The 27,953-nt window shown below is 40.6% G+C and overlaps 1 protein-coding gene across 2 annotated transcripts in view; it reads right to left on the bottom strand.

Moving 5' to 3' along the window:
* The window catches only part of pcsk6 (proprotein convertase subtilisin/kexin type 6), a 65,502-nt gene that overhangs the window by 11,211 nt on the left and 26,338 nt on the right, over positions 1 to 27,953 (bottom strand). The window contains exons 12-19 of one of the 2 annotated variants that reach the window (XM_017699550.2): positions 20,437 to 20,625; positions 15,437 to 15,573; positions 14,617 to 14,787; positions 10,261 to 10,363; positions 8,912 to 9,108; positions 5,823 to 5,910; positions 3,428 to 3,531; positions 104 to 233 (exon numbers count right to left, since the gene is read on the bottom strand). In XM_017699550.2, coding sequence (XP_017555039.1) covers positions 104 to 233; positions 3,428 to 3,531; positions 5,823 to 5,910; positions 8,912 to 9,108; positions 10,261 to 10,363; positions 14,617 to 14,787; positions 15,437 to 15,573; positions 20,437 to 20,625 — 1,119 coding nt within the window. Of the gene's footprint in view, positions 1 to 103; positions 234 to 3,427; positions 3,532 to 3,605; positions 3,919 to 5,822; positions 5,911 to 8,911; positions 9,109 to 10,260; positions 10,364 to 14,616; positions 14,788 to 15,436; positions 15,574 to 20,436; positions 20,626 to 27,953 lie in introns of those variants that run through there. The other variant, XM_017699551.2, reaches the window with a different exon arrangement.

Below are 27,953 nucleotides of genomic sequence, written 5' to 3'. Positions count from 1 at the left end.
CCACATTTTCAGGCATATGAGAATTGCCAACAACAAGATAACAATCTATAGTATGTTATTGCTAGTGCTATTGTAAACTGATGCTGAAAGACATGAGACTCACTTGCGGCACATCCTCTGTGAGGACCCTGCTCCTTCGCCCTCATAGTATCCAGAGGAGCATTTCTGCACACACCTCCATTCCTGCTGCAGGAAGTCCTGTACGCATTGAATGCACTCCTCCATGCCAGGCCCTGCAAAAAAAGAAGGCACAGTTTACACTGAAATCTGAAATTCTGTTTTAGTCTAAACATTAATGGGTTTCAAAACAGGTTCACATGAACCTGAACATGACAAGTGAACTCCATAGAGTTAACACAGTTTCTGATTTTCAGCACAGATGGCCAGTGAGCGCAACACTGGCTGCCAATATCATATATACACTCAAAGGTTTGAACATTTCCGCAATTACAGCCTGAAGCTCTTGTTTGCCTTCATGCAGTTTGTATATTCTTGGTACAGTGGAGGCTTTTTCTACTTTGCTGTTGCTTTTGTTAGTTTGTTGGTCAATTTATCCATGAGTTCCTGTGAGCACTGTCCAGCGTAGTCTGCCAAAGCCCTTGAAAGTATCACTGTAAACACTTCTTAAAAGCTGTATTTGAATGAGACAGCTACAACTGCAGTTTCTATCCAAGCAACACAGAATATTTGTGCAGCTGGGTATCAGTCTGCACTACTATTGATGGCTTGAAGGGTTACACGAGGACAATGCTTTAATGTTAAATAATCAATAGCATTAATAATTTATTGTGTTAACACACTTGGACAGCCCTAATAAAACCTAATAAAAATATGTTTTCATTCTGGAAATGTGGTTTATTTGATGATTACAATACTATGTAGTCTTCTGTTATACTTTTATGAGAAAAGCAGAAGAGGACAGAACAAGTTTACAAGTTAAGTCAGGTTTAGAAGTAATCTTTTTACAATAGAGTATCAGCGTATCAGCACACAGAGTCAATAAGTTTCACGTTCTTAAAATGCTAACTAAAAAATGATCTAGTACAGTTATACAGGGTGATTCAAAAATATTAATCAGATTTCAAAATGATTTATTTCACTTGTAAACCATTACAGAACAATGCAGTAAACTGTAAATGGTTTAAGTGAGCATAAAGTTTATGTAATTTTACAAGCGCTCAATTTGACCTCCTCTAGCTGTACAGATGACATCAACGTAACAGACATTCATCCCATACTTGATTGAGCATGTCAGGTGTCACTGTACTTATGGCTCTTTCAGTATGAATATACAGTACTCAGTTTCAGAGATCATCCACTGTTGTGGAGCCAATCATGAACACTCTGAGCTGTTGGAGTTTCACTGCGGTTGAAAATCACATTGCAGAGCTTTATGCTCAGGGGTCACCATCGCTCTGGAGACTGAAGGGAGCCATCTTCCGGTGACAGTCTATGAACTCTATGATGTGACTGGTTCTGAGACGCCTCACGGTTGTAAAAATATGGTGCTTTGAAATCAGATGAATCTTTTTGAATCACCCTGTATTATGATTCATACACTATATTTCCAAAAGTATTCATTCACCCATCCAAATAATTGAATTCAGGTGTTCCAAATGGACAATTTCATGATTCCAACTTTGTGGGAACAGTTTGGGGATGGCCCCTTCCTGTTCCAACATGACGGCACGCCAGTGCACAAAGCAAGATCCATAAAGACATGGATGAGCGAGTTTGGTGTGGAAGAACTTGACTGGCCTGCACCTCAACCCAAGAGTGGAGACTGCAAGCCAGGCTTTCTCATCCAGCATCATTGTCCAACACACTCCTAACCCTTATGAAAAGCCTTCCCAGAAGTGTTGAAGCTGTTATAGCTGCAAAGAGTGGGCTGACATCGTATTAAACCCTATGGCTTATGAATGGGATCTCAATCAATTTCATATCCGTGTGAAGGTAGACAAGCGAATACTTTTGGAAACAGTGTATTTGGAAAACTCTGTGGGCATAAGACATTGTATAAGATCACTGGTAATCATTAACTTCCAATTTATAAAGCTGCCTTATCAATTATGTCTTCATTTAAATACACAAATATGAATGTAGTATTCTGAAAACTAGGGGTAGATTACAAGAGAAATACAGAGTCACAAAGCCCTCATAACCACAACAGTAAAACCTCTTTCCAAATTACACAGCTTCACATGCACACGTCTGCCAAAAAAGAGTCTAAAACATCCCTCCCTCTGCAATCTCAGTCGATGATGCAGAGAAGAGCTCTGGCTGAACTAATTAAGCCATACACTCATAGAATGTCATCTCATGAGATATACATACACGGATCTGGTTTAATCTGTCAGTGTATTCTCCTCAGAGCTGCAGGTCAATAACATCATTCGGGTGTAACGCATGGACTTGGAGAACGAAATGTCTTGTGTTCCTCTGATTCTCCAGGGCAGGCGAGCGCAATGACTTAAGCTAATTAGCTGGGCTGAGATGGCGACATGGGTCTCAGGACTGGTTGTGTCACAGCCAAACACAATCAAAGCTGTTTGGAACTGTTCAGCCCCTTCTAACAGCTTCATCATTATCATGGAAGAAGGAGCTACAGCTCCTTTTCGCTATGGTGGCAAAGAGCATTAATTGCAGCAGATTTACATTCTTTAAGAAATTGGGCCTAAATTTTTTATACTGCATAGTGTTTCATTCTTATGATCATGTTCAAAGTATTGAAAGAATCCAGTGCCTTCTGCAGCACCTTTACTCACTGCTTCTCCAGCTATTCATTATCATTTATTTTTTTATCATCTAAAAAAATTTCTTTATATAATGTGATTAATTCAAAGTCAGCGATCCATTACATAACATAGCCAAAGCACAGTTGCTATGCGACAGATGCAATGCTGAACACCCTTCTCTAACGAGTTCACTGACAGCAAGATAGGTAATCTGAATGCTGGCAAGGTAAGTTTGGTCCCTCAGTTTATTCACAGTAGTGATTGGCAAATATCAGTCAGATACCTTCGTCAACGTTTACGTCACCTAGACACAGCAATGGAACTTTAGGTATCATTAAGCTTGTGGAAAAAGAGTATATCACAGGTAGGCAGTTTAGCTTGTGCTACTCAGACAGCGTTGTGCCAATTACCATGCCTAATTTAAAGCACATTACTTCAGCAAGCTGTTCATTAGAGAGAACTTCCTTCAGCACAGACAGCCCACTACACATTTTCTGACTATTGCTAATGTTTATTTCTGAGGCATGACTCGGTCCAATTAATAGCATACTACAGGGTATTGTATGGAACACAGTATATAGAACTGTCAATACTGGAAACTGGAAATATCCCGTTTGTAGAAAAGGACATAAGACAAGAGAATATTACATAACAGAACAAACAAAACAGAGCAGAAGTGAATGTAAAAGGACCTGTGCAAGTGGAACAGGAGATGTGGCAGGGACTGCACTTCATTTCCTCCAGGTTAAAAAAGGTTCCGTTGGCACACTCTGGAACGCAGGTCATTCCTGCTAAGCTACAGCAAGACAAATAGAGAGAGAGTGAGAACAAGATGCAATGTGGCTTCTCTTATAGCTCTAGTCACCGTTTTAGAACGGTGGTAATCTAGATGACCACTGCCTGCTGCAGCTGAGGCTTTGTGGGTCAGTGGTTGAAAATGAGAAGGCAAACAAAATCTGAACTGCGTGAATATGTTCTCATGTTCCTGTCTTTCCACAGAACTCACCGTGAGGAGCGCTGGATCTGAAGCTCAAATAATCCTAAAGGCTCCACAAACTACTTTATTGTTGCAAACTAGAGCTTCTGAACCAGTCAGAAAAAGTGCTATAGGTTCTTGGAGAGCTCATGACGTAAGGCATGTGAAGATTTGCCCTCCATGGCTGAAGCTGCCAGACAGTGTAGACTGCAGAAAAGACAGCATACATTAAGAGGACCAGTATGCTAGACACTGTAAGCCACCACACTTAAGCTCAATTTCAGAATCCACTGCATATAAACAGTGTTTTTACACAAACACACCCCAAAACAGAAATTACAGAACACTAGAGAGAATACAGTAAACTAGTTTCGTATAATTAACAGTCATTGCTTGCATTGCCTTCTTGCCACATGGCTCTTTGTGACGAGGCAGTTTTCCACAGGACACAAAATCAGATCTAGAATGCAATAGCCATAAGATACAACTTATTTTCAAGCACTTTGAAGGAATACTTCGCCCACATTTACTGTCTTAACTAACACGGAATGCAAGATGTTGAACATAATCTACATGATATCATTTTACCTAAGTATCTACAGCATGCACTCATTATCAGCCAAGTTCATTTAAAAACGTTTTATAGCAATAATTCATCCAAAATTGCTATCATGAATAACAGCAAATGCCAGTTAGTGGGGAGCAGTTAGCATGGCCTTGTTCTCATGCTGACACTAGAAATTTTAATGGTTACAACTGTTAGTTTTTGAGGTGGAGTCTTCCCTTAAAAGAACTTGAGAATCCATATGACCATCCAAACAAGATATCAGGAAGAGTTGAATGCTGAACAAAAAAATGTAGGGCTGGCCTGAACAGTATTTTGCAGCCTTCAGATACTCACTGATACTTCTGAACAAATACTTAAAACTCATTCTTAAAATCACTCTTAAAATACTGGACAATAAAGAGGTATCTTGTTAAGATATACTGTTTGTTTAAAACACTAAATTTTAAACTAAGAACATTTTAAAAAACAATGTTTTAACCAATAATAATTAGGTGACAGTTTATATTGAGTGGTAATTCTAGACGAAACAAACATTCAGCGGACTTTCAGTAACACGTCAAAAACACTGGGTTGAGGTTAAGATTAGGGAGAGGATTAGGGCCAGGGTTCAGGTTAGGATTAGGTTTTGGGTTGACGTTAAGGTAAGGTTAGGATTAGGGCTAGGGTGAGGGTTAGGTTTTGGCTAAGACTGGTAAGGTTAGGTTCTGCATAATGAAAGTAACATATAAACAGTATATCTACTTAATGTAACTAATGTATCAACAGAACATCTACAAGATATTTACTTCAATGTATTCAGTTGCACCACTACGGCTATATTGTTGTGTTACTGATAATCTATTAAGAGTTTATAAATCATCAAGGACCACTCAAAATAAAGCATTACCAGTGCTTATTTATAATAACTAAAATGTAATAAACTTGTTAGTGTAGGGCAGCACCTCGGCTGTACTAGTGGTGTGTGAAGGCTACTCCTTTCTGATAGAGTAGTTAAAATCTGTGATTGTGATTTTGTAAAAACAAACAGATCTGCTGTTGGTGATATCAGCTATTAGACCTGCTGTAAAACTATTTAATGAGAGCAAGAACAAAAAATACTATAATATAATATAGAATTTATATATTTAGATATTTAAGATGATTCATCAAACTTGTGCTTCCACCTCCTGAGGCATCTTTGCTCTTTTAGCCTAAACAGCACGTGGAAAGCAGTGTAGTTTGTTGCACTCTGAGCTGATGTCTGGCATAAGTTTATGATGTGTTTAACTAAATCAGCTACAGTTTATTTTTAACAAGTTTATTTGTAAATGACTCCTCAGTTTCAAAATAAGTATTTATTTTTTACATTTTCTACATATTACCAATAACTGAACATTTCAAATGCCTTTGTTGATGGAAGTTATTATAGTTTAGGATTTTGTGGCTTAAAAAAGACAAATTTTCTGAATACGAAACAGAGAAATTATGCCAATGTAACAAACAAATATTCAAGTTTTTTTTTTTATTATTACGGCCAACTATATTACTTGGTGATTTGTCTTACCTGAAGCCTTCATTGCAGGCTGTACATCTGTCAGAATCTCGCAGGCATTTCATACAGTTCTCGTGACACTTCACACAATGTTTCTGAACTGAAAGCAGATAGAAGGACAGCGAGAAAGACAGAGGCCCACAGAGAGAAGAAGAGACAGAGACAGAGTGAAAGGGGTGAACAATCAGCCAGGTTTTCATATCATCTCAAATTTCACACTGTAGACTCAGTAAACTCTTAGGAATCTGGATGCAATGACATAGTTCGTCAGAAGTGGAAATTGCACCCATTCAAACACTTGCTGAACTCGTTCCATCAACATCTGCCTGATACACATGGCTATGTGTGTGCGCTTAGCAGCTGCAGTCAACATGAGCAAACAACGATAAAGCAAGTCAGGCTATTTGCTGCCTCTCTCGCTGCGTCAGAGCCCACAAATGAAAGATGTCCAGTCAACATGCTGATTTGTAGTGACAAGGCTGAACATCAGTCAACAACCCAAAAAAGAGCCTACCTCTGTCACATATACATATGCACAATGAAACAGAATGATCTAAAAGGCTCCGGATGTGTGCGTGTGCGCCTGTGCAAGCATGCAAGAAGTTTTCTTTCTCTCAATTTCCATAGACAGTTTAGCTCAGCTCAGTTTGATGCAGATGGTGCACGTTCAAGACTGCCATGTTTGACGGCTCAAGAACTGGTCAATAAATATCTACCATAAACAACTCAAAGCCTAATCTGCCAGGTAGCATTACAAAACGTTCTTGCAACTGCAATGTATAGAAGGAGAAAGGCTGAAAAAGAGACCTGTGGAACTTTTCCCTCTGAACTATACATATTACGAGACACATAGAGTGCTTCCGAGCCACATTCTTTGTGTATCCTCTTTAATATTAATGTCATCACCAAGATAACACAAGCTGTAAGTTCACATCTGAATTGTCACAACAAATATCTGATATTAAAAATGAAAAAAATATTTTAAAGTTTTTAAAACAGATGGAGATGTTTTCTACAATATCTACAATGGCATGACTATTTAAAATTTAGCTGGGACCCATCATTAAACCATGTGGATGTTTACATACACTATATTGCCAAAAGTATTCGCTCGTCTGCCTTCACACGCATATGAACTTGAATGACATCCCATTCTTAATCCATAGGGTTTAATGTGATGTCGGCCCACTCTTTGCAGCTATAACAGCTTCAACTCTTCTGGGAAGGCTTTCCATAAGGTGTTTATGGGAATTTTTGACCATTCTTCCAGAAGTGCATTTGTGAGGTCAGACACTGATGTTGGACGAGAAGGCCTGGCTCACAGTCTCCACTCTAATTCATCCCAAAGGTGCTCTATTAGGTAGATGTCAGATGTGCAGGCCAGTCAAGTTCTTCCACACCAAACTCGCTCATCCATGTCTTTATGGATCTTACTTTGTGCACTGGTGTGCACTCATGTTAAAACAGGAAGGGGCCGTCCCCAAACTGTTCCCACAAAGTTGGGAGCAAGAAATTGTCCAAAATCTCTTGGTGCTGAAGCTTTAAGAGTTCCTTTCACTGGAACTAAGGGTCCGAGCCCAACTCCTGAAAGACAACCCCACACCAAAATCCCCTCTCCACCAAACTGCAGTCAGACAAGTACCTCCAAATCCAGATTCTATTGGATTGCCAGATGGAGAAGCGTCCACAGAACACGTCTCCACTGCTTTAGAGTCCAGTGGCACTGCTTCACACCAATGGATTCAACGCTTTGCATTGCGCTGGATGCAGCTGCTCGGCCATAGAAACCCATTCCATGAAGCTCCCTACGCTGTTCTTGAGCTGATCTGAAGGCCACATGAAGTTTGGAGGTCTGTAGTGATTGACTCTGCAGAAAGTTGGTGACCTCTGCGCTCTATGCCCCTCTGCATCCGCTGACCCCGCTCTGTCTTTTTATGCAACCGACCACATCGTGACTGAGTTGCTGTCATTCCCAATCGCTTCCACTTTGTTATAATACCACTGACAGTTGACTGTGGAATATTTAGTAGTGAGGAAATTTCACGACTGGACTTGTTCCACAGGTGGCGTCTGATCACGGTACCATGCTGGAACTCACTGAGCTCCTGAGAGCGACCCATTTTTTCACTAATGTTTGTAGAAGCAGTCTGCAGGCCTAGGGGCTTGGCTTTATACACCTGTGGCCATGGAAGTGATTGGAAAACCTGAATTCAATGATTTGGATGGGTGAATGAATACTTTTTTTACAGCCCATTTTGTTTGGCAAATGCTATTCGGTTCATTTCTGGCTGGTTCCAGTTGTTTAGCTGTTCTTCTGTTACAGCTGCCGACTGAAAAGCTGCCAGTTTGGGAATTTAGTGTAGTCTCATCTTCAGCGTCTGACCAAATCGGCTGTCGGTCAAATGTGATCTTAAAAGTATCCATTTTCTGTTTGTGCATAAAGTAAGAAGTAAAAATGTTCAACGGCTTGAGCGTCTCCTACAGCTGTTAAAGTCATTGCTTAGCAACAGCGTCTCAGCAGAATGATATAGTGTTTGTGAAAAACCCATGATGTTATTGTGAAATCTCAACCAATCAGCTTGCGTGGCCGGAAAAAACTGTTGTATAATATTACATGTAGATATATCGAATACATATGGAGCACATGCATCAGGCTCCGCAAGCCATTAGTACCGTAAAGCTCTGCCTGTAAAGCACATTTGTATTTGAAACACTGAAGCCTCAACAACTGAACATAATATCAAATGTTTCAGTATTTTGAGTCTCCCTTGCTTTTATTACAGCGTTCAATGTTCAGTCTTAGAAGTTGGTTGCATTTTCTGCTTTTTTACAATGAATTCCAAATAAATACAGTGATGTTGAGATTTGGACTTTGTGGTGGCTAGTACATTGTTCAGGGAACACAAGTACTCAGCTACATATCCTTTCAGACTCATAGTGTTGAGTTGTCTTCACACAGTGAAAGGATGGACAGGGACAGTAACCCCTGTGAATGTTTTCAGATCTGAAGTGAGAATGGAGCTTAGTTTTCCTGTCTTTTTTGGTTTGGTTTGGTGCTGTTAATTTGTAGCTAGTCCACATCCACATTCCTCAGAACTCACCCTCATCTGCGAAGTAGCTGGTAGGACAGGCCTCCACACAAGAGTTCTCTTCTGTGTAGAAGTAGAGGCCTCTTCGGCAGGAGCGGCACTCATTGAGTCCATGGCCCACACACGTTTCACAGCCTCTGTGACAGCGCCTGCACCGTCGTGCCTCAATGTTTTCAAAGTAACCCAGTGGACAGTGGCTAACACAGGTCCTGTGAAAAGAAAGGAGAAGAGAAGAAAAACAAAGAAAAAAAGACAAAACATTAGATGGATGAGACAGAAACAGAACTGCTGCAGTAATACAGAAAAGCATCTTGAACCTTTAAACTGGTCATTACTCCCAATCAGTCAGACATACTTTCAACTCAAAATAGAAGGAAGGCTCTATTTGTCTTTGCAGACTATTAGTTTCCATGCCTTTATTTCCAAGCTCCATTGAAGCGAAAGATCTTAGGTTAAGCTTACAAAAACCTCTCACAAGCAGTGCTCAGTTAGGATGTGACGCAAATCTAGTTATAATAAAAAGTAATTATTATATAATAGTGATAACAAAATAATAGTGTTTTGACTGGCAACCAAAAGAAAGCAATTCAATGAAGCAGCAAGAAAACATTAATAATCATGGAATATTCCAGATTATGAAGAAGCAACAGCAAAAAACAAAGATTTCTTTGTGCTATGCAGTGTGAGGCAAGTCTAACTCTCATTATATTTCCAAATTAAGGTGAACGATCCTATAATCAAATTTAAAAGTACTCTTTCTGAGATAAAAGAAAATATAATCTTAGTGACACTGCAGATGTGTGATTTTTAAAGTTCAAAGAAAAGAGCAGCACCTTAAATCTTCTAAGAAAGACTGTATTCACTCAGTATTCACTAACAACACTGTTCTTCTAACAACCACTGAGTTATGCTTAGCTGGGTGAGATAAGCATATGATACAGTATTTAGCTTATATATATATATATATATATATATATATATATTTATATATAAACAGATAGCATCCCAGAGGAAAAAATATTCCAATTAATGAGTGAACAAGTCTCGTCTTTTATCAGAATACAGCTCCTATGTTCAGTAGATAATAATTAGTCAGCTAGCCAGTGGCTTAGGGTAATGGCTGTGTTCAAATTAGGTGTTACCGCAATGTTTACTGCACAGCAGAAAGCACACTGATAAAAGGAAATGCCCAGTAATCATTGGTCCCAAACTGTTTTTTATGTTTGCCACTGAAATCTCTCTGAATCAATACTCTTCAGGCTTCAGCAGAGCAACATTTCCTGTTGTCAGTGACTAAAATGATTACTAACAACAAGAACTTTAGAGAGGAGAGTTTTCAAGTGTCAAATGTTATGTTTTACCTCCCTGCCTTCAGGTTACCAAGACTGAAGTGGATGCAGTTTAGGCAGTGGTCAGCATCTGGTCCATCACAGCCCTGGTCACCACACTCACTGTGGCATGGCCCTGAAACAAACAGAAAAGAACAGAATTCTTCCCCTGTCCAGCTACTGTTAAAATATGTCCTCTATGAACAGCAATAACCTCAACAGTACATGCACAACATAACTGCTATGACTACTACATTTAAAAAATTTTTCAAATTAAACTTTTCAAAAAAACAATTCAGACCCCCCCCAACAACTCATAAACTGTAGCACCTCCAAACATGTCAGTCATTAAAAAGTAACCATTCAACTCAGAACAAAAACTTGAGCATAACAGGTAGCAAGAGCAGTTTTCCAATGAATTGCTATTGGCCAAAAGGATAACAACATACCATTATGTTTATCATAGATAATGCTAGGTATGTATGTAACAATGGTTATGTAAGTAGTTGATGACCACCAGTGGCAGGTCTTACCAAGTGGACTATTGTTTAGCTATGCCCGCTGCAGACCGAGAAAAGTGGGCCAAACTGTTTTTTTCAACAGAAGTGTGATATATATAGGTTTTATAGGATATATAGGTTTTTTCCAGAACCTGGGGCCGTATTACAGAAAATTCTTAGCTTTTTGTCCTAACTTAAGATCTGACAAGTCACAATAAGATTTTTCACAAATTTGTACATTTTTAAGCAAATTTGTAAGCAAATCTTAATTTAGGAATCTTATCTCACAGCATCTCTTCTTATCTTTATCTTACGTTAGGATATCTTAACTTACTCAACTGAAGTCTATAATCAACTGTCTTGTCTGTTTCCTAGCAACGGCACAGCTAAAACAAACACATCATCATCAACATCAACAAAAACATCAACATCATCTTAGCCAGACAACTAACTTTAGCTAACGTTAATGATGTAAAAAAAACCTAATAAAACTAAAGCGCGATAAACTAAAAGTTAAGAATATTGTGTCAGCACTTCATGCTGTTAATCAGAGTGTCGCTGCTCCCCAGTTTCAGTTTTATTTCGCAAATGCTTTAGCCGAGTAAGCTAACATTATTCCTCCTAATTAACAGACACATGTTCAGCTCTGTCTCCTCATCATTCACCACCATCAATGTAATATTTTATCTGATGAGTTTTCATCAACAATAACTCAGGAAGGTAATAAAAGGGGATGGTGGAGATTGTGTCTGCAGCGTCTGGGGCTTTTAACACACTGTTAAGTAAAAAAAAAAAACACAAGTCAAAGCACCATTTTCAGTGTCGAAAACATGGCTAACGCCATTATGCTACTTATCATGAAATGTGCTGTGTATCACCATAGAAACAGGCAATTTAAACAGAAGACACTCTGGGGCCATCTTAAAATTAAGAAGTATTTAGGATATTTGGCAACTTAGGTTGTTTCTGTAACATCATTTTCTTATCTGGAAATGAGATAAGATAATAGACTTAATAACTATTGTTCTGTAATGGCTTCTGTCCTAAGTTCAGTCTTAACTGAAGTTGCCATGACAACAAAGCAGAGCTCAGACTTAAGAATTTTCTGCAATAAGGCCCCAGGTTTTGAAAAGTCAGAGTAACGAGGAATTCACCCCTGGCAGTCATCCACTACTCCCATAACCACAGTTACATACTGTATGTAACTAGTGTTATGTGTTGCCCCTCCTGACTGCCAGGGGTGGCTCTTACCAAGTGGGTCCTACCCACCCATAAGGTCACGAGGACTGACTTAACTGCAGCCCATACACAAGGACAGAACTGCCAGTACTAGTAAAAGTGGGAAAATGTGCACGGCAATGACCATGTGGCCACTGCACGGATGTCCAGCTACTACAGCTTGATCCACTAGCCAGTAGGAGAGCCGCAGCTTACAAAGAACCTATGCATTCTGTGAAGTCCAGCTGGTGCAGTTACATAGGTCCTCAGAGCTTGAACTGAGAACAGATGGTTCTGTCTGGGATAAGACTGGTCCATACAAGCCACTAGGCTGGTGGACTGACTAATGAACCCAGGGTTGAAAACTTTGGGTAAGAAGGCTGGGTTAGATCTCACCAAAACATTTGCACCATCCAGGCCCCACTAGAGACACAAGGAAATGGAAAGTGCTTGTAGCTTACAGACACACTTAACCAGCATGCATAAGAGCTGTCTTTCAAGAAACTCACCTAAAAGCAGCCTGAGGTTTAAAGGACATGTGACACAGGAAATCCCGCACTAAGGAGATGTCCCAGGGTGGATGCAATCTCTTCACCCCTTTAGAAAGGCGGTCACCAGCTTATCGGAGCTTGCAAGGGCTACCAAATAAACTTTCAGTTTAGAGCGAGTCCTTCCCTCACCAAGCAGGGACTGCAAAAAGGAAAGCATCACTTTGGTAAATGACCTCCATCTAGCCTCATATAGAGTGTAGAGGTGGCTCTGGGATTCAGGAACAGAGCTTAGATGTAACCCCAAGGGTAACAGCCACAGCTGGTGGTGCTCTGGGGATGGATGCCATACCTGATCCCACAGCTGTGAGAGGTCCCTGCACAGGTTCCCACAGAACCCCTTATACCAGAGACAGCAGCAGAGAAAACTATGGTTGATTTGGCCATTGTAGGGTCACTAGAGAAACACAATGTTTTCCCCCTTGTTGTCCCACAGTGCTGGAAAGAATGGTAGTGAAAACGATATCGTGACGTAATGGGCTGTCCTGGGCCACAGTTGACAGTGTTCTAATGTGCCCTCATTGTCTTTGTGTCCAATGAGGTGAACAGGTCTACCCATGCATCTCAGACCTGCTGCTAAAACAACCACAACGCGTCCAGATGCAGTCTTCTGTGGCTGGGGTTCCAAATGTGGTGTGAGAGGGCATCAGCCATATTGTGGGTCATACCTGCTGAAGTGTTAATCAAGGGCAGAAACCTGGGGTGTGCCACAGGCACTTTGCCAGGTTCAGTAACATGCATGAGCTAGTGCTACATTAGTATTTCATTAAACTGTGGACAAGCTGTCTGTGTGGACAAGAATATGCTTCACTTGTAGGGCTGGTTGAAAATATTCTTGAGTTAGTCAAACTGCCTGCAACTCAAGAAAGTTGATATGCTGTCAGCATCTTGTCTGGATCATCTGCCTCAAGCCCAGCTGTGTAACCAGACAGCACCCCATCTAGCAGTAGATGCATCTGCCGTCACCAGGCCACCTGCATGAAGGAATATGCCCCTTGGCTTCTGCAGTAGACAGAAACACACCCATGGACTGAGGACTGACAGGCACTCATAGAAGATGCATGGAAGTCTTCGGACATGAACCTCTTAGTATTCGTCTCTTCCAATGCTGTGGAGAATTGCTGCTGTGTGCAACTTACGTACCACGTACATGTCTCGAATGGTCTTCAAGGTGAACCGCTCTAAGGTACCGCATAGTGCTGTTAGCTTAGCTGAAGTTAAAGAAGATAACGCTATTTAAGGAGGACCAGTGAGCCGTAATATGAGCTGAGGCTCACAGTGTTTCAGCAAAACTCTGTTAAAGGTCCTTCATTTCCAAGTGAGCCATGGTTGAAAGGAATTCCATCATGAGTGAGAACTCTCCGGAGAACCGCTGGGAACTGGTCTAGCTAAAGCTCAACCAAAGGGGCCTTGAGTAAGGCAGGCTGGCCAATGTAGCAAACAGTGGTGTTAGCTTAGCTAAAGTTAGTTAAGCTAACACTGTTTGAGGAGGATGGGTGAGCTGTGATGGGAGCCATGGCTTGCGGTGTAGCAGCAAAATCCTAGGAAATGTCATCCCTTTCCCAGTGAGGTCTGGCAGAAAAGGATTCCACTGCAGGGAAAGCTCCACTCACAGATGTGAAATTAAGTCACTGGGTACTGACCTAGCTCAAACAAAGCATGAAGGGGCTTGGGGAGGGCAGGCTAGCTGACATGCTTAAGCTGTGATGCTGAGCACTTCTGACAGAGTGGCTCAGATGGCAGTGGCTCGCTGATGAAGTTCCAGAAGTTCAAAAGGTCAGCAAGGAAACAGTCTATCAAAGACAAAAGTTTTCCAAGCTTTAATAAAGTAACCGGGCTGTATTAAGTAAACAAATAACTTGGTCTGAGTAGCAAGAGAAGGAAGAAGACTGCAGTGTGACTCATGTATATATAAGCTTGACTACATCACACGCCGGTGTCACAAGGTGACTGTTTTGCATACCTTCTCAGTCTGCAACTAGCACAGCTAGAAAACCACTCACTTGGTAGTAACCGCTTCTGGTGGTCAGGAGACACAAAACATAAACTTACAGAGCATTCTCTCTAAGGTGTAAGGTATTCACCAGCTACTCAGATATACATATATGCTGAACTAACTGTACCACTGTACTCCTCTTCTTCTTCATCCTCATGTTGGGGAGTCCCTGGGGAAGGTTCTGGACCCTTGATGCTGGGGATCTCCAGCATTCGGGAGCGCGAGTGCTGAGAGCCCTGAGACTGATAAGGATGCTCAACTGTCCCGTAGAGAATCAGTGTCCACTCCTTCAGCTTACCTGGAGGTAGAGTGAGTGAGCGAAAGAGAGAAAGTAAGAGAGAGAAAGTAAGCATCCAAGCCAGAAATGAAAGAAATCCAGGGGGAGAGAGAGAGAGACAAAGAGAGAGAGAGAGAGAGAGAGGGGTGTGGAATATACAGAAAGAAACCAAGAGACAGAGAGAGTGAGAGCAAGAGCGGGAGCGTTAAGATATACAACAATCTGAAGAAAAATTAAAAACACTAATCTCCTTGGATGAAAGCAATTACAAAGATTATCTGAAGCAGAAAGGTATTGGCACAATGAGATGCATCTGAGAAGACAGATTGTCACTCAGACTAGGAAAAGAAATCATTAAAAAGTTCCTTCCATGTTTCCCAAGCTGAGACGAATGATTTGATTATCAGTATTTCAAGCGTGGTTCATTCTTAAGTTACCATATTCATTGCATGGCATATTTTCATATATCTACTTCAAATGCATGCTTTGTCAATGAGGCAGAGTCTTGATCAAAACAGCTAAATTACCCACAATGGCTTAGAAACTACTCAAGAAAAAGCATTTCCCATGACACTCGTTAAAAGAGTCAAAATTGAGACATTTGGAGAGGCACAGATACACGCCCCTTTGAAAGTCTCTCAAAATCAGCTTCAAATCCTGTAGTTCTTACCCAGAACCTCAGGGTTGCGGAGCTGCGAGGGGGAATCGGATATCTCCAGTGTCCATGTTCCCTCTGCCCTCTCACCCCAGCAGTGCACAGTCATGAACTCCCAGTTCCTGAAGCCCTCGTTGGAGTTATCAAACAACCTGTGAAACAGCCAGGAGTATATCAGAAAAATGAAGAAGCCTCTAAGGAATTAAATAAAAAAAACCAAAAGAGCAAACCCATTTATGGATTTATATTTCCCTAGCTGGGAACTGTTATCTGACCTGTCAATCATAGTCCCGAGAATAAGGCAATTAACTCTTCAAGGCCGTTGCAAAATGTGGCTATTTTGTCAGTTAATCTGCACTTCTCCTTTAACCCCTTAAAATTACCAGGATTATCAATATGAATAGCAATATATGCCACAAATCAGACACGTTTTATCATTACTCTGATAAAACAAGTGAATAAAAATAAGCTAAATTTTAGTAAGTGAGCTCGCACTGTAGGTCGGTAAAAACCAAATACATCCAACAAAAAAGAAAGCCATGAGCATATTTTGTACAGTTCTTCTTTTACATTGCACACAAAATGCTGTGATTCTACGTGCCGGTACATTTCACTGCACTGTAATGGCAACAGATTTAAACAAGTTTAAGGGACCAGCACCAGTTCTCAGAATGGACCACCCAGCTTAACATGGTTAATGCACTGTGTAAAAAGAGACAAAATAGGAAAGCAAATAAATGGACAAAATTAATGTATCCACATCACAGTCACATCTGCACAGTGAACAGTGTTTATCAAGAACCATTTGAAGATATTAGATTATGACAGCTGAGAGGTTTTGCTCTAAAGGTCTAAAGGCTTAGTATGATGGCACTGTGTAATAATCTGCTCTCAGATTTGCATATGAGTATAATCATCCGTATGACTTCTACTCGTCTGGGGAACATCTTGAAACTCGTTATTGTTCTCAAATGTTGTACGAGCCTGGAGCTGATATCCATAACAGGCTATGCATGTGATAAGGATTGGATAATTACATTATCACTGTCAGACTGACATTTCTGTATGCCAAGGTTGCTTGAAGGGACAGAATGAAAAATGCAACCATTTCTACATTTCTACATTTGCCTACTTCGCATCCTAAAGCTGTAACACAGAAGTATCTAAAGCAGACTAGAAATACTTCCTTTTGATGAGTCATTTTGAAGGTGATGGGAACTTCTGAAAACTGCAAGAACTACAAAGTGGGTCCAGGAGGCTTTTCAAAATTGTATTTTTGTCATCAGCTGGTGAACGCACAGGGAAGAAAGATAGCTAATGTTAATGATAGGAAGGCAAGCATTTATTAGCCTCTACATCGGGGGGTGTGCATGTAGTCAGGGTTAATTTATCACTTTTGGGGGATTCTATGTGTCACAATTGGCCTGTCCCAGTCCTGTCCTTGTGTTCGTGTTGTGTTTTGGCTTAACCTGCGTGTTCTTTGTTTTGGGTTTTTAGTCCAGCCCCCTTGTTTCATGACTCCACCCCGATTGTTTCCACTGGTGTTCCCGCCTGTTCCTCATTTGCCCTTATGTATTTAAGCCTGTATTTTCCCCTGTCTGGTCGCTGGTCTTTGGTGGTTGAATTGCTGTTTGAAATGTTTGATTTGTTGGAGTTTGATGTTCTGCTTGTACTGTTTGTATGTTTGATTCTGGTTTCTGTCATGTCTGCCCCCCGATCAATCTGCGTTGGCTCTATGACCCTGGACCATTTAGACTATGACCCTGGATTTGCCCATAATAAAAGTCACGCCTCCTCGCTCCCCATTACAGTATGATGTATGCATTTTGGGTATTACAGTGAAAGAACAATTATCGGCGCAATAATGGAATACTGCACCCTGTGATAGTGAAAGGTAAAAATATACCTTTGTCAGATTAGGTTGTGCTAACTGGTTTACCTTTTCATTGACTGTTAGAACATTGGCATTTTTGAGTGAAACATTCATTGAATCTGGCTCTGGAGAAGGAGGGGAAAGAAGTATGGACAATACTTCAGTTATGCCAGCAACTTCTATTCATTCAGCTCTACTGGGAAAACCAGTTATAATCCTGCAGGTTTTGCATTCAGATCGCTGCACCACTGTGCATTAGGGTTATCACAAAGCCAGAGTGAATGTGCTTTGCTAATACACAGCATCATTAGTTCTCACCCTCCATACCCGTTCAGAATCCCGGATCCTCCATAGGCTTTGGGCTCATCACAACCCCCAATCCCCATTGAAAGAATACAAATGAGAGAGTTCGTGGTGCTCCTGGGGTTGCAGCACTCACTTTGAACTTGGTACTCTTAGATCAGAGTGAACCAATTCCGGGGCTAATAAGTCATTTGAAAATTGCCTGCACCTTCTAAAGCTGGTTCTACAGCCTGTTTTGAGCTGTTCACAAGTCACCTCTTTTAGCTCTTCAAGCAGGCCACACGTAAGCATACAAGGACACAAATACACACTATTCAACAGTCGGAATGCATTTAACTCTATATGTCAGTCTTAAGTATTCAGAGTCATTGAAAGAAAATGAGTCAGGCCCTATGAACTAGACCTGAAGTCTAACCACAGCACCGGCCCTATCCTTCTTATCTATCAACCCACCCTTAAAAGAGTGCAAATGCATTTGCAGGCAAAGCACAGATGTCACATGAGAAACGCTCTATCCACAGGTTGCGATGTACATAGGAGCATTACACCAAGCCCAGGGGTGACAGAAAGACTAAAAACAATCTACAAACACTAATAAATACACTCAATACATGGGGAGCCCCATTAGCCTGCCATCTCCCGTCATGTTTGTAATGGCTAAAGTGAGCTTTTCAGGGGAGGTAATTGTGCAGAGGAGGAATTCGACAGGTCTCCCTATTCCTGTGTAGTAAATAATGACTGGAAGTGTCACAAAAAAAAGCACAGCAAGGAGATATATCAAGACAGCAGGATGCTGAGGCAGCCGTTTGAAGCTAACTAGCATTGTTACCTTCAACAGGAAGGCAAAGACACAGCAGCATTTTTCATTTCTTCAGGCAACAGCGTTTGAAGTGGGAGCTGGAAGATTTCCCCTGATAAACAAACAGGGAAAAAGATCTAGCAAAGAATTCAAAATCCTTATGTTTGTGAGTGAGTGGTAAAACGAGGGTGTGCGTGTGTTTTATTCATGAAGGGCCGCCAGAATAACAATCAGCGTCCCTCAAAGCTCATAAAAGTATCCGGTGCAGTCTTCAGAGAATGCCAAGCTAAGAGAAAAGGCAGGAGATCATCGGGAGGAACGAACAGGAGATCAAAACCGTGTGTGTGTGAGTGTGTGAATGACAGGGATATGCTCCACATCTGACAGGAGATAGAGCGGCCAGATCAGACTCAGACCTAAGCCTGTGCAGACTCTTCTTGAATATATTGATTTTAGGGGAAAGGAACAGGGTGTGTGAATGCCTGACACCCTAAGAAAGAGAGTCAAAGTCATGACGTTATGACAGCATGCCTAGGTGATACGCAGGTCAAAAGCACTGTTTATAAGAGCCAGCAAATGTCTGTCACAGTTGAGTGCATATACAACAGACCCTTATGTGTTCTTTGTATGAAACTGCTGCACATGACTAAGTGTGTAGTTTAAGGGATGTATGCATGGTAAAACACAATTTGCTTTTCTAAAGTTAAAACAACTCACAACTGCCAATTTGGCATCAATTTTTCACTGTCTTTTAAAACCAGATGTAAAAACTTGCATCAGGGTTTCAAAAGACGTGGCATCAGACACAGTGGCATCAGACAAACAGGTACTGAAACAATGTTTAGCTTTGGAATAACACCATTTAAATTCTTTGGATCAGATTTAGGTGTGTGAGAAGACAAGGTGCATAAAATGCCACACACAGTCCATTTTCTTGTTTCACAAACTCTGTTTTCTTAACCAGAGTATTTAAAACCCTTTAATTCTTAAGCGTGCAGTTAGTGCAGTGCGCTGTAATTTGAATATTAAATTGAGGCACATGTGGTCGCCTCAAGGCACATTTTGTGTATATCTGGCCGTTTATGACCAAAAGTCCACAGACAAAGGATTCATCCAGCATTTCTCCTGAAATTAGGAGCGTGTGCCCCTTTGCTGCTGTAACAGCCTCTGCTCTTTTGGGAATGCTTTACACTAGATGTTGGAACTCTACTGAGAAGATTTGATTGCTTTCAGTCGCAAGAGTATTAGTGAGGTTAGGTACTGATGTTTGATGATCAGTTCTGAATCACAAATGCCAATCCAAGTACCAAAGGTATCAGATGCAGCTTTATCACTTGAGAGAACGCAGTTCCTCTGTTCCACAGACCAATGCTGGGGGGCTTTACAACCCTCTAGCTGCTGCTTGGCAATTGACATAGTGACCTTAGGCTCACATGAAGCTGCTCCAGAAAGTTCCATTGCTGGAGATTATACAAACTATGTGCGTGCAGTTGAATGAATGTATCAGCAACTTTTGGACATAGTGTCCAAAGAGCCCGGTTTTTGCAAAACACATAACTTATGAGCATACTTCTGCATGTGCAAAGTGTGCATATCTGTTGCATAATTAACCCACTGAAGTCTGGAGTTTGTGATTTTGCTCTACTATTGAAATGAAATGACAATCAATTATATAGTTATGTCATGAATTACGTTTAAATTCATCACATTTATCTTCTGTATCCACAGGCGTTCACCACTTCTAACAAATTTGGTGTTGGTTTGTTTGTCAAAAATAGCAAAAAGGGCATTTTTCCTTTTAACAAAACATGACTGTACAACCAACAACATGTTAACTTCAAATCATGCTAAAATATCTTCTCTTCTACTAAAAACACAAATGCATAACTCTTTTGACAAGATTTCGCAGTTTTATTAATGAGCGACAGATGAGAAATATTACAGAATATTACAACCTTTCTTTGTAACAATGCTGTGATTGCTGGTGACTTCTAGGGGCCACTTGTCAGCTTATGTGTGGATGTCTGATGTACAGCTCACCTTTTTGCCAGCAACTGGGAGCGTGTTCCAGATGGTGAGATGAGGCTGATCTCTAGGTCTCCCCTGCGGGGGTGAACAATGAGCACTCGAACCACAACATGCTCCAGAAAGACCACCTGCTGCTCCGGCTGTTCACTGCAACCTGTGCTGCTCATGCTGGCATTCAGCTTCTGGTCTGGCCGGATGTACCTGCAGTGGGACAGTGAGAAACCAGTAATAGGTATCTCTGCTTTTTAGGACAAGACACAACTAAAGAGATATGCTGGAAAAGGTTATCATTGACTTCTGCTGCTTTCTTCAGTTTTTTTGTACTTTTTTGCTATGGTCTTTCTTGTACTACTACTGGGATTCCTACTACTAATAGAAATGTAGGTTCAACTTCCATAACTGGAGTACTTCGATAGTTGCTGTAAAAGCAAGCATTATACTTTGAATTGTACATTTAAAATTCAACTTCAAGCTAGATTAAAACAGGCAAAAGTTTACTCCACTAAAGTAAAGTCAGTGACGATTAGCTCTTTAAACAAGGAAAAAATATAGCACACAATAGAGCTAGTAACACCTAACCTCAGGCTTATTAGCTCTGAAAGGTATGAAGAAACAAAGAAAGAACATAAACTCCATTTGCATCTCCATGTTGGAGGTTTTGCAGCTCATTAAGTTCAATTTGTGTTCATCTGGTTGGTCAGTTTGTGTGAATTTAGAGGCTCTTTTGAGCCCAAACATTTGTTTCCAGGGAGCAGTCTCATATAAATGGTTTTATATCACAAACAAGGACAAACGCTTTTATGACTATGTTGACGAACAACAGAGCACAGATGGTAGTGGAGTGAGTCAATTGAGGCTTGGATCCTTATTCACATCACAATTCAGATCCAGGCATCATCTAGATCTCTGTGGGTGAGTTTTATGAATACACACAGACTTCTCTCTCCTCTCAAAACTGACACTCAATGCTAAAGTGGTTTAAAGTAGAGGGGCTACTCACTTGAATTGTTCATATTTTCTTGTGCCAAGACACTTGAGATGTACCTGGCAGGAAACAACGTAGCAAAAGGCCATCTCTGTGGAGACCAAATATTTTGGTTTGCTCAGTTGGATCGTGTCATAAATTTCGTGTAATAGGTAATGTGATGAACTTGGGATGAGTCTGCTTGAGATACCTGGCTTTTTAAGTCTAGATTTCGAAGGTTAGAACCTTTTTGGTCTTCTGCAAATCCTCTGAGCTTAGTTACAAGAACCAAAATGACACCATATTGTAGACTAAAGAGATCAAAATGTGAAGATATATATATATATATATATATATATATATATATATACACATGTATGTATACACACACACATACACACACACACACACACACACACACATAACATTGTGCATTGTAAGCACAAGTACATGCCTATGAAATGACAATGGGAAGAAATGTGTAACAATTTATGACAAAAACAATTATGTCCCACATCTAAACAGTCCCTAGCAGAGACTCCACATTTCTTTCCTTTTGCTTACAGCATGCAGACATTTCATTTTTCACCACTTCACAGGACTTTACAGGACAGAAGAGTCAATGGAAAATCAATACTTGTCTGCTCCAGCCTAATGAGATTCAACACATAGCCTGATATGAGCTCTTGGCCCAGCCTCTCACTAGCCACACTACCACTATAAACAAAAGCCTAATCATCAATCAATACTGGTGGTGGCAGCAGCTACGCAAACAGCTTTAAAGCCATGTTGAAAGAGGTGGTGGGACAAATTTTTCTACAGATGCGCCAGAGACAGATTGCAGTTGTAAGGGATTAAAAAAGAGTGATTTTGTTTGGTATCAGCTGGATGTACCACTGAAGTTAATATGATTGTTTTGTTGGAGGTGATGGAGTTTAGTTGTAAAGAACATGAACTGCCACATACTGTCAAAAAGAGGGGTTGGTAATGTATTTCAAGAACAGAAAAAGGAAAGGTCACAGAGGCTCACACTTTAAAAAGCAATGTCAGCTACTTAACTCTGTCACTAAAGAAGAATCGTGTCAGGCAAAGTCCAGCAAAACTGTAATCCACAGTTCCAGTTTTCTAATTTCTACAAGAAGCCAAGATAAATATTGGCAGTAATCTTAAAGTGACTACCTAAGTCTTACTGCACCACCTCTATCTAAAATCCATAATGCATAATAGCCTTCACAAATCATAAAGTGATAGTTGGTGATTAGAAGATACATTATATTTCCGAAAGTGTTCAGTCACCCATTCAAATAATTGAATTCATGTGTTCCAATCAATTCCATGGCCACAGGTGTATAAAACCGAGCCCCTAGGCCTGCAAACTGCTTCTACAAACTTTAGTGAAAGAATGGGTCGCTCTCAGGAGCTCAGTGAGTTCCAGCGTGGTACCGTGATCAGACGCCACCTGTGGAACAAGTCCAGTCGTGAAATTTCCTCACTACTAAATATTCCACAGTCAACTGTCAGTGGTATTATAACAAAGTGGAAGCGATTGGGAACGATAGCAACTCAGCCACAAAGTGGTAGGCCACGTAAAATAACAAAGCGGGGTCAGTGGATGCTGAGGGGCATAGAGCGCAGAGGTCGCCAACTTTCTGCAGAGTCAATCGCTACAGACCTCCAAACTTCATGTGGCCTTCAGATCAGCTCAAGAACAGCGTAGAAAGCTTTATGGAATGGGTTTCTATAGCCAAGCAGATGTATCCAATCCTTACATCACCAAGCACAATGCAAAGCGGCGAATGCATTGGTGTAAAGCTAGATGCTAGACTCGAGCAGTAGAGACGTGTTCTGTGGAGTAATTTACATTTATAGCATTTAGCAGACGCTCTTATCCAGAGCAACTTACAAAAAGAGTAATGAATCACCCTTCTCCATGTGGCAATCTGATGGACGAGTCTGGGTTTGGCGGTTGCCAGGAGGACAGTACTTGTCTGACTGCATTGCACCAAGGGTAAAGTTTGGTGGAGGGGGGATTATGGTGTGGGGTTGTTTTTCAGGAGTTGGGCTCAGACCCTTAGTTCCAGTGAAAGGAACTCTTAAAGCTTCAGCAGACGAAGAGATTTTGGACAATTCCAACTTTGTGGGAACAGTTTGGGGATGGCCCCTTCCTGTTCCAACATGAGTGAGCAACAGTGCACAAATTGATGTCCATAAAGACCATGGATGAGTGAGTTTGATGTCGAAGAACTTGACCGTCTTGAGTCCTTACCTCTACCCGATAGAACACCTTTAGGATTAATAAGAGCGGAGACTGCTAACCAGGTCTTCTCGTCCAACATCAGTGTCTGACCTCACAAATGCGCTTCTGGAAGAATGGTAAAAAATTCCCATAAATACACTCTTAACCCTTGTGGAAAGCCTTCCCAGAAGAGTTGACGCTGTTATAGCTGCAAAGGGTGGGCCAACATCATATTAAACCCTATGGATTAAGAATGGAATGTCACTTAAGTTCATATGCGTGTGAAGGCAGATGACCAAATACTTTGGAAAATATAGTATATCATACCAGGGAAGTCAATGAGGGAATCATAGCAGTCAGCTTTTACTCAGTTTCACACATCCTTCTCAAGCATGCTATGTTAAAAGGACAGAGAAAAATATAAAGTGATACAGAAATGCTAAGGCATATCCAACTTGAAAAGGCGATTCCAGCTGTGTGAGTTTAAAGAAAAAGCAAGAGCTCTCAGAAATAAGACCACTCTGAAAAAAGCATGACAGTCAGTCATTGAATGACAGAGGAGCTTCTTGAAAGCACCAAGAAAGTTTTGTTCTTTGTTGTTTTTTTAAAAAGATCTTTCTTTTGAAGTTATTCTAAATATTTAGATTTGTCATGAATTTAATGTTTAAACAAAAAAAAAGTGTTATTCTTGTTCTATTTTCATTGCTGTCACTATTATATAAAAACATAGTACAGGATTTTTTAAACTAAAAGCTTTATTAAAAAATTGCTGTCCTGCTTTTTTACATCACTATAGAAACACAAGGAGTTTTAGTCCATAGGCGAAGTCTTGTTTTAGCCACACACCTGCATTTGGAGTAATTTAGCATGTCCAATTGGCCTGACTGCATGTCTTTGGACTGTGGGAGGAAACCGGCGCAGACACAGGGAGAACATGCAAACTCCACACAGAGAGGACCTTGGCCGCCCGGCCGGGGAATCGAACCCAGGCCCTCCTCGCTGTGAGGCGACAGCGCTACCCACCACGCCACCGTGCCGCCATAGAATATTTAGAATAGAATAAAATAGAAAAGAATTCAACTTTATTGTCATTGCGTATGTCGCAGGTACAAAGCAACAAAATGCAGTTTGCATCCATCCAGAAGTGCTTAGCAGAAATATAAATATGTGTATTACAATGTACAGTAAGTATAGTATATACAGGTTAAAGAAAATATGAGGGGGTATGAACATGAAGGGGGTTATACAGGTATTTAATCATTACCTTTCATAAAATATACATAATGAAGATATAGTTTCACTCAAAGCAAAAAGATTTTTTTGCAAGTCTGCTCATATTTTCACAGAAATGCCAATGAAACATCCCTGACTCTGCCATTCAGCTACACGGGATAACCTAAGCATGTTTTGCACTGTTGCACTTATCAGCTAAATGACAAAACTTACACCTTTTGAAGAATGTCTACTGATATACCAGATGAACCAGTATACTGTCCACAACTAACTGCAGGTTTATTTTTGTAACACTTTTCTCACCAAATCTACACTTTCAGTGTACAGTATGAGAATAGATTCACTAATCAAGCCCTTATGTGTTTAGAGCTAGCACATGCAACACCACAAAACAAAAGAGGCTTTTGTTCAGTGTTCCACTGAGGACAGTCAGGGAGGACTTTGTCAGCAGCTGACTCTGACAGAGAGCCAAATGCAATCAATAGTGCCCACATTTACTTTAACAATTGATTCCACCAACATAGATTTTTAATATGGGTGGATACACTAGGAAAGACAATAACCTCTTCACTGTTCTTAGAAGATGCTATAAAAATACCAACACAGTGATGCACATAAAATTAATGTGTCAAATAAGGTTATAAATCCCTTCAATGAAAAACAATAGAATTTCTCTCATAAATTATATAACATACAAGAACTCAGAAGATCTTTAAGAGGTCATCTTCTGGACATGTGGTCTACTTTGTATTCATCATGCTCCAAGGGTGTCCAAATGGCCGCTGAAAAGGAGGCGTGCACATGATCAGTTGTTTGACTGAGCAATTGATTAAAGCAGAGAAATCAGGAGCGCTCCTGCTTGTTGGGAATAAAAACCTGCAGTAACACCAGCCCTCTGCAGACTTGAGCAAACACCACTGATCCACTGTAATCAAAATGATAATATTAAGATAGCTTTACTTATGCAAGTAAACGAGCACATCGTTGTCGTCGGAACAAAACCTTGTATCTCCATTTTTGTCGATTTTCAGTTTTTGACATAATTTGAAAATGCATGTTGGCCTTTATATTCTGTATAAATTTCATGAAGGACGCACCGAAATAAAGGGCCAAAAATTGCTTGGTTCCATTACTTACATTGAAAGTAATGCATGTTTTTTCCTTCTCCTGTAAAGTTACCATTTTGGAGATACAAGGTTTTGTTCCGACAACAGCGCTATACATTTTGGGTCCAAAAGCAGCAGTAGCTACATATAACCTTTATTGCACCCATAATAAATGAAAGCTACAACAAAAGCCTTTGATTAAGTGCAAAGCTATTGTTTTCTTACAACTAAGAGGTGAATCAGAGACACACGACTAGGAACAGATGCCAGCGCTGGACTCTAAACCCCTCTGTTTTGTTCTGGATTGTGCCATGTCAACCACCACAGCAAAATATCAGACAACCAACAAGTATTTGGATCCCTAACATCTGGCTTTAGCTGACCAAAATTGGTGTCCAGTGGTGAGCCTGCCCCCAGCATCATTCGGGATAGATCTGCATTTCATTTGAACCCAGAAATACATACGATTACATGCTCTCCTTAGTTTGGTTGCTTTCCAAAGACAGCCTCTACACAAAAAAAAATGTCATGTTCTTACCCATTTAACTACTGTATTTCAACCAAATGAACTGCGATATTACGCACGCACTCAGGGGTGCCCATAAATCTAAAATGTATCATGTTCATAGTGTAGGTTTAACATGAATGCAGTTCTCGTCCTCTCTCTAAGAGCCAGAGAGGCTTTAGATTTTTCTTTTTACTGCAGACTTGTTAAACCCTGACACTAGCCTCTGATTAAAACCTACATCCTTTCCAGCTTATATCCTAAGCTAAGTTTCAACTTAAAAATGTACTTTGAGATTAAAATATTACTATTACTTACTTGAAACCAGCAGGATCACTTTTCCACATCTTCCGCATGTGTTTCAGAGTCTCTCTTTAATAGAATTGGAGGAAGTCTTTTAAGGTCATGCAGCTTTATATCACCCCTCAACAGTCAAATGCATCAAGCTTCACAATGTGGTGACAGCCCATCCTCTGAGGCCAATGTGAAAGAAAAAAATCCCTTCCAACACAAGTATCATGGCTTCCATCTGCCCACTAGAGATGTAACAGTTCAAATAAGGGCACTCAAAGCATCACACAGCATACAAAAGCTGTGTCGAAACAAAGCACTCCAGCTCATTGCTGACATTTCTCTTCTTAACTTCATAGAAGCCAACGGCCCTTGAACTTCTGCCAGGCATCGTGTGCAAAACAGCTTTTGGGTTAGCACATGACCAATTCATTCCCGCTTCGGATGTTTACTTCGCCCGTGTTGCGCGAGGCTTCCCAATGACATTGTGGCACTTTCGTTTCAACCTGATCTTTGACCCAAATAACAAGCAGACAAATCTTGTATACGAAAAGAGAAACAAACAGGGTGCAAACAGGCGCACAGCAGGAAACACTCAGGCATTTTCAAGACGGGAAAGGAACTTCCATCATTACTTGTCAAGATGTTTTCCTTGCCTTATATACAACAACCACACCATTTGTGTGTTTCTTGTGCAGACAGCGCTTAGTTAAAACATGTTTAGGTCTGCCTTACGTTAGCAGCGTGACGCATTCTGGCTTTTCTGTAGTGTTAAAATCCAACTGCGGATCTACAGGGGGTCGACAATACAGGACAACAATAAAATAATGTAAAAGCACCAACCAATGAAAGACACTGACTGGCTTTTGTCTCCACGGCAGCTTCGGGCTTTCTTGGAATGTTGTTACAAACATTTAGAAAATTTTCTAGTGGGAAATTGGACAGTTCTCTAAGCAGAGACCTGCTGCCGGGAACAAGCGATGTGGATCATCTTTTTTGTCTTTCTTCCAGCAATAACCCCTTTTTTTCCTTCTTTTAAAAAAACTGGCTCACAAGTAATTCCCAAATGGAAGCCCTGTAATAAATATCAGTCAGTTTGCTGAAGCAAACAGATTTGTTTTTAAGACTAGGTTTAAAATGAATTCTGTGGTTATTTTAATAGTTGTTCATCAGTGTTTTTCCTGCTATTGTTTG

Source organism: Pygocentrus nattereri, chromosome 15, assembly GCF_015220715.1.
Source record: "Pygocentrus nattereri isolate fPygNat1 chromosome 15, fPygNat1.pri, whole genome shotgun sequence".
In the NCBI taxonomy this organism is placed as follows: domain Eukaryota; kingdom Metazoa; phylum Chordata; class Actinopteri; order Characiformes; family Serrasalmidae; genus Pygocentrus; species Pygocentrus nattereri.
This window is presented reverse-complemented; position numbering and strand designations above follow the sequence as displayed.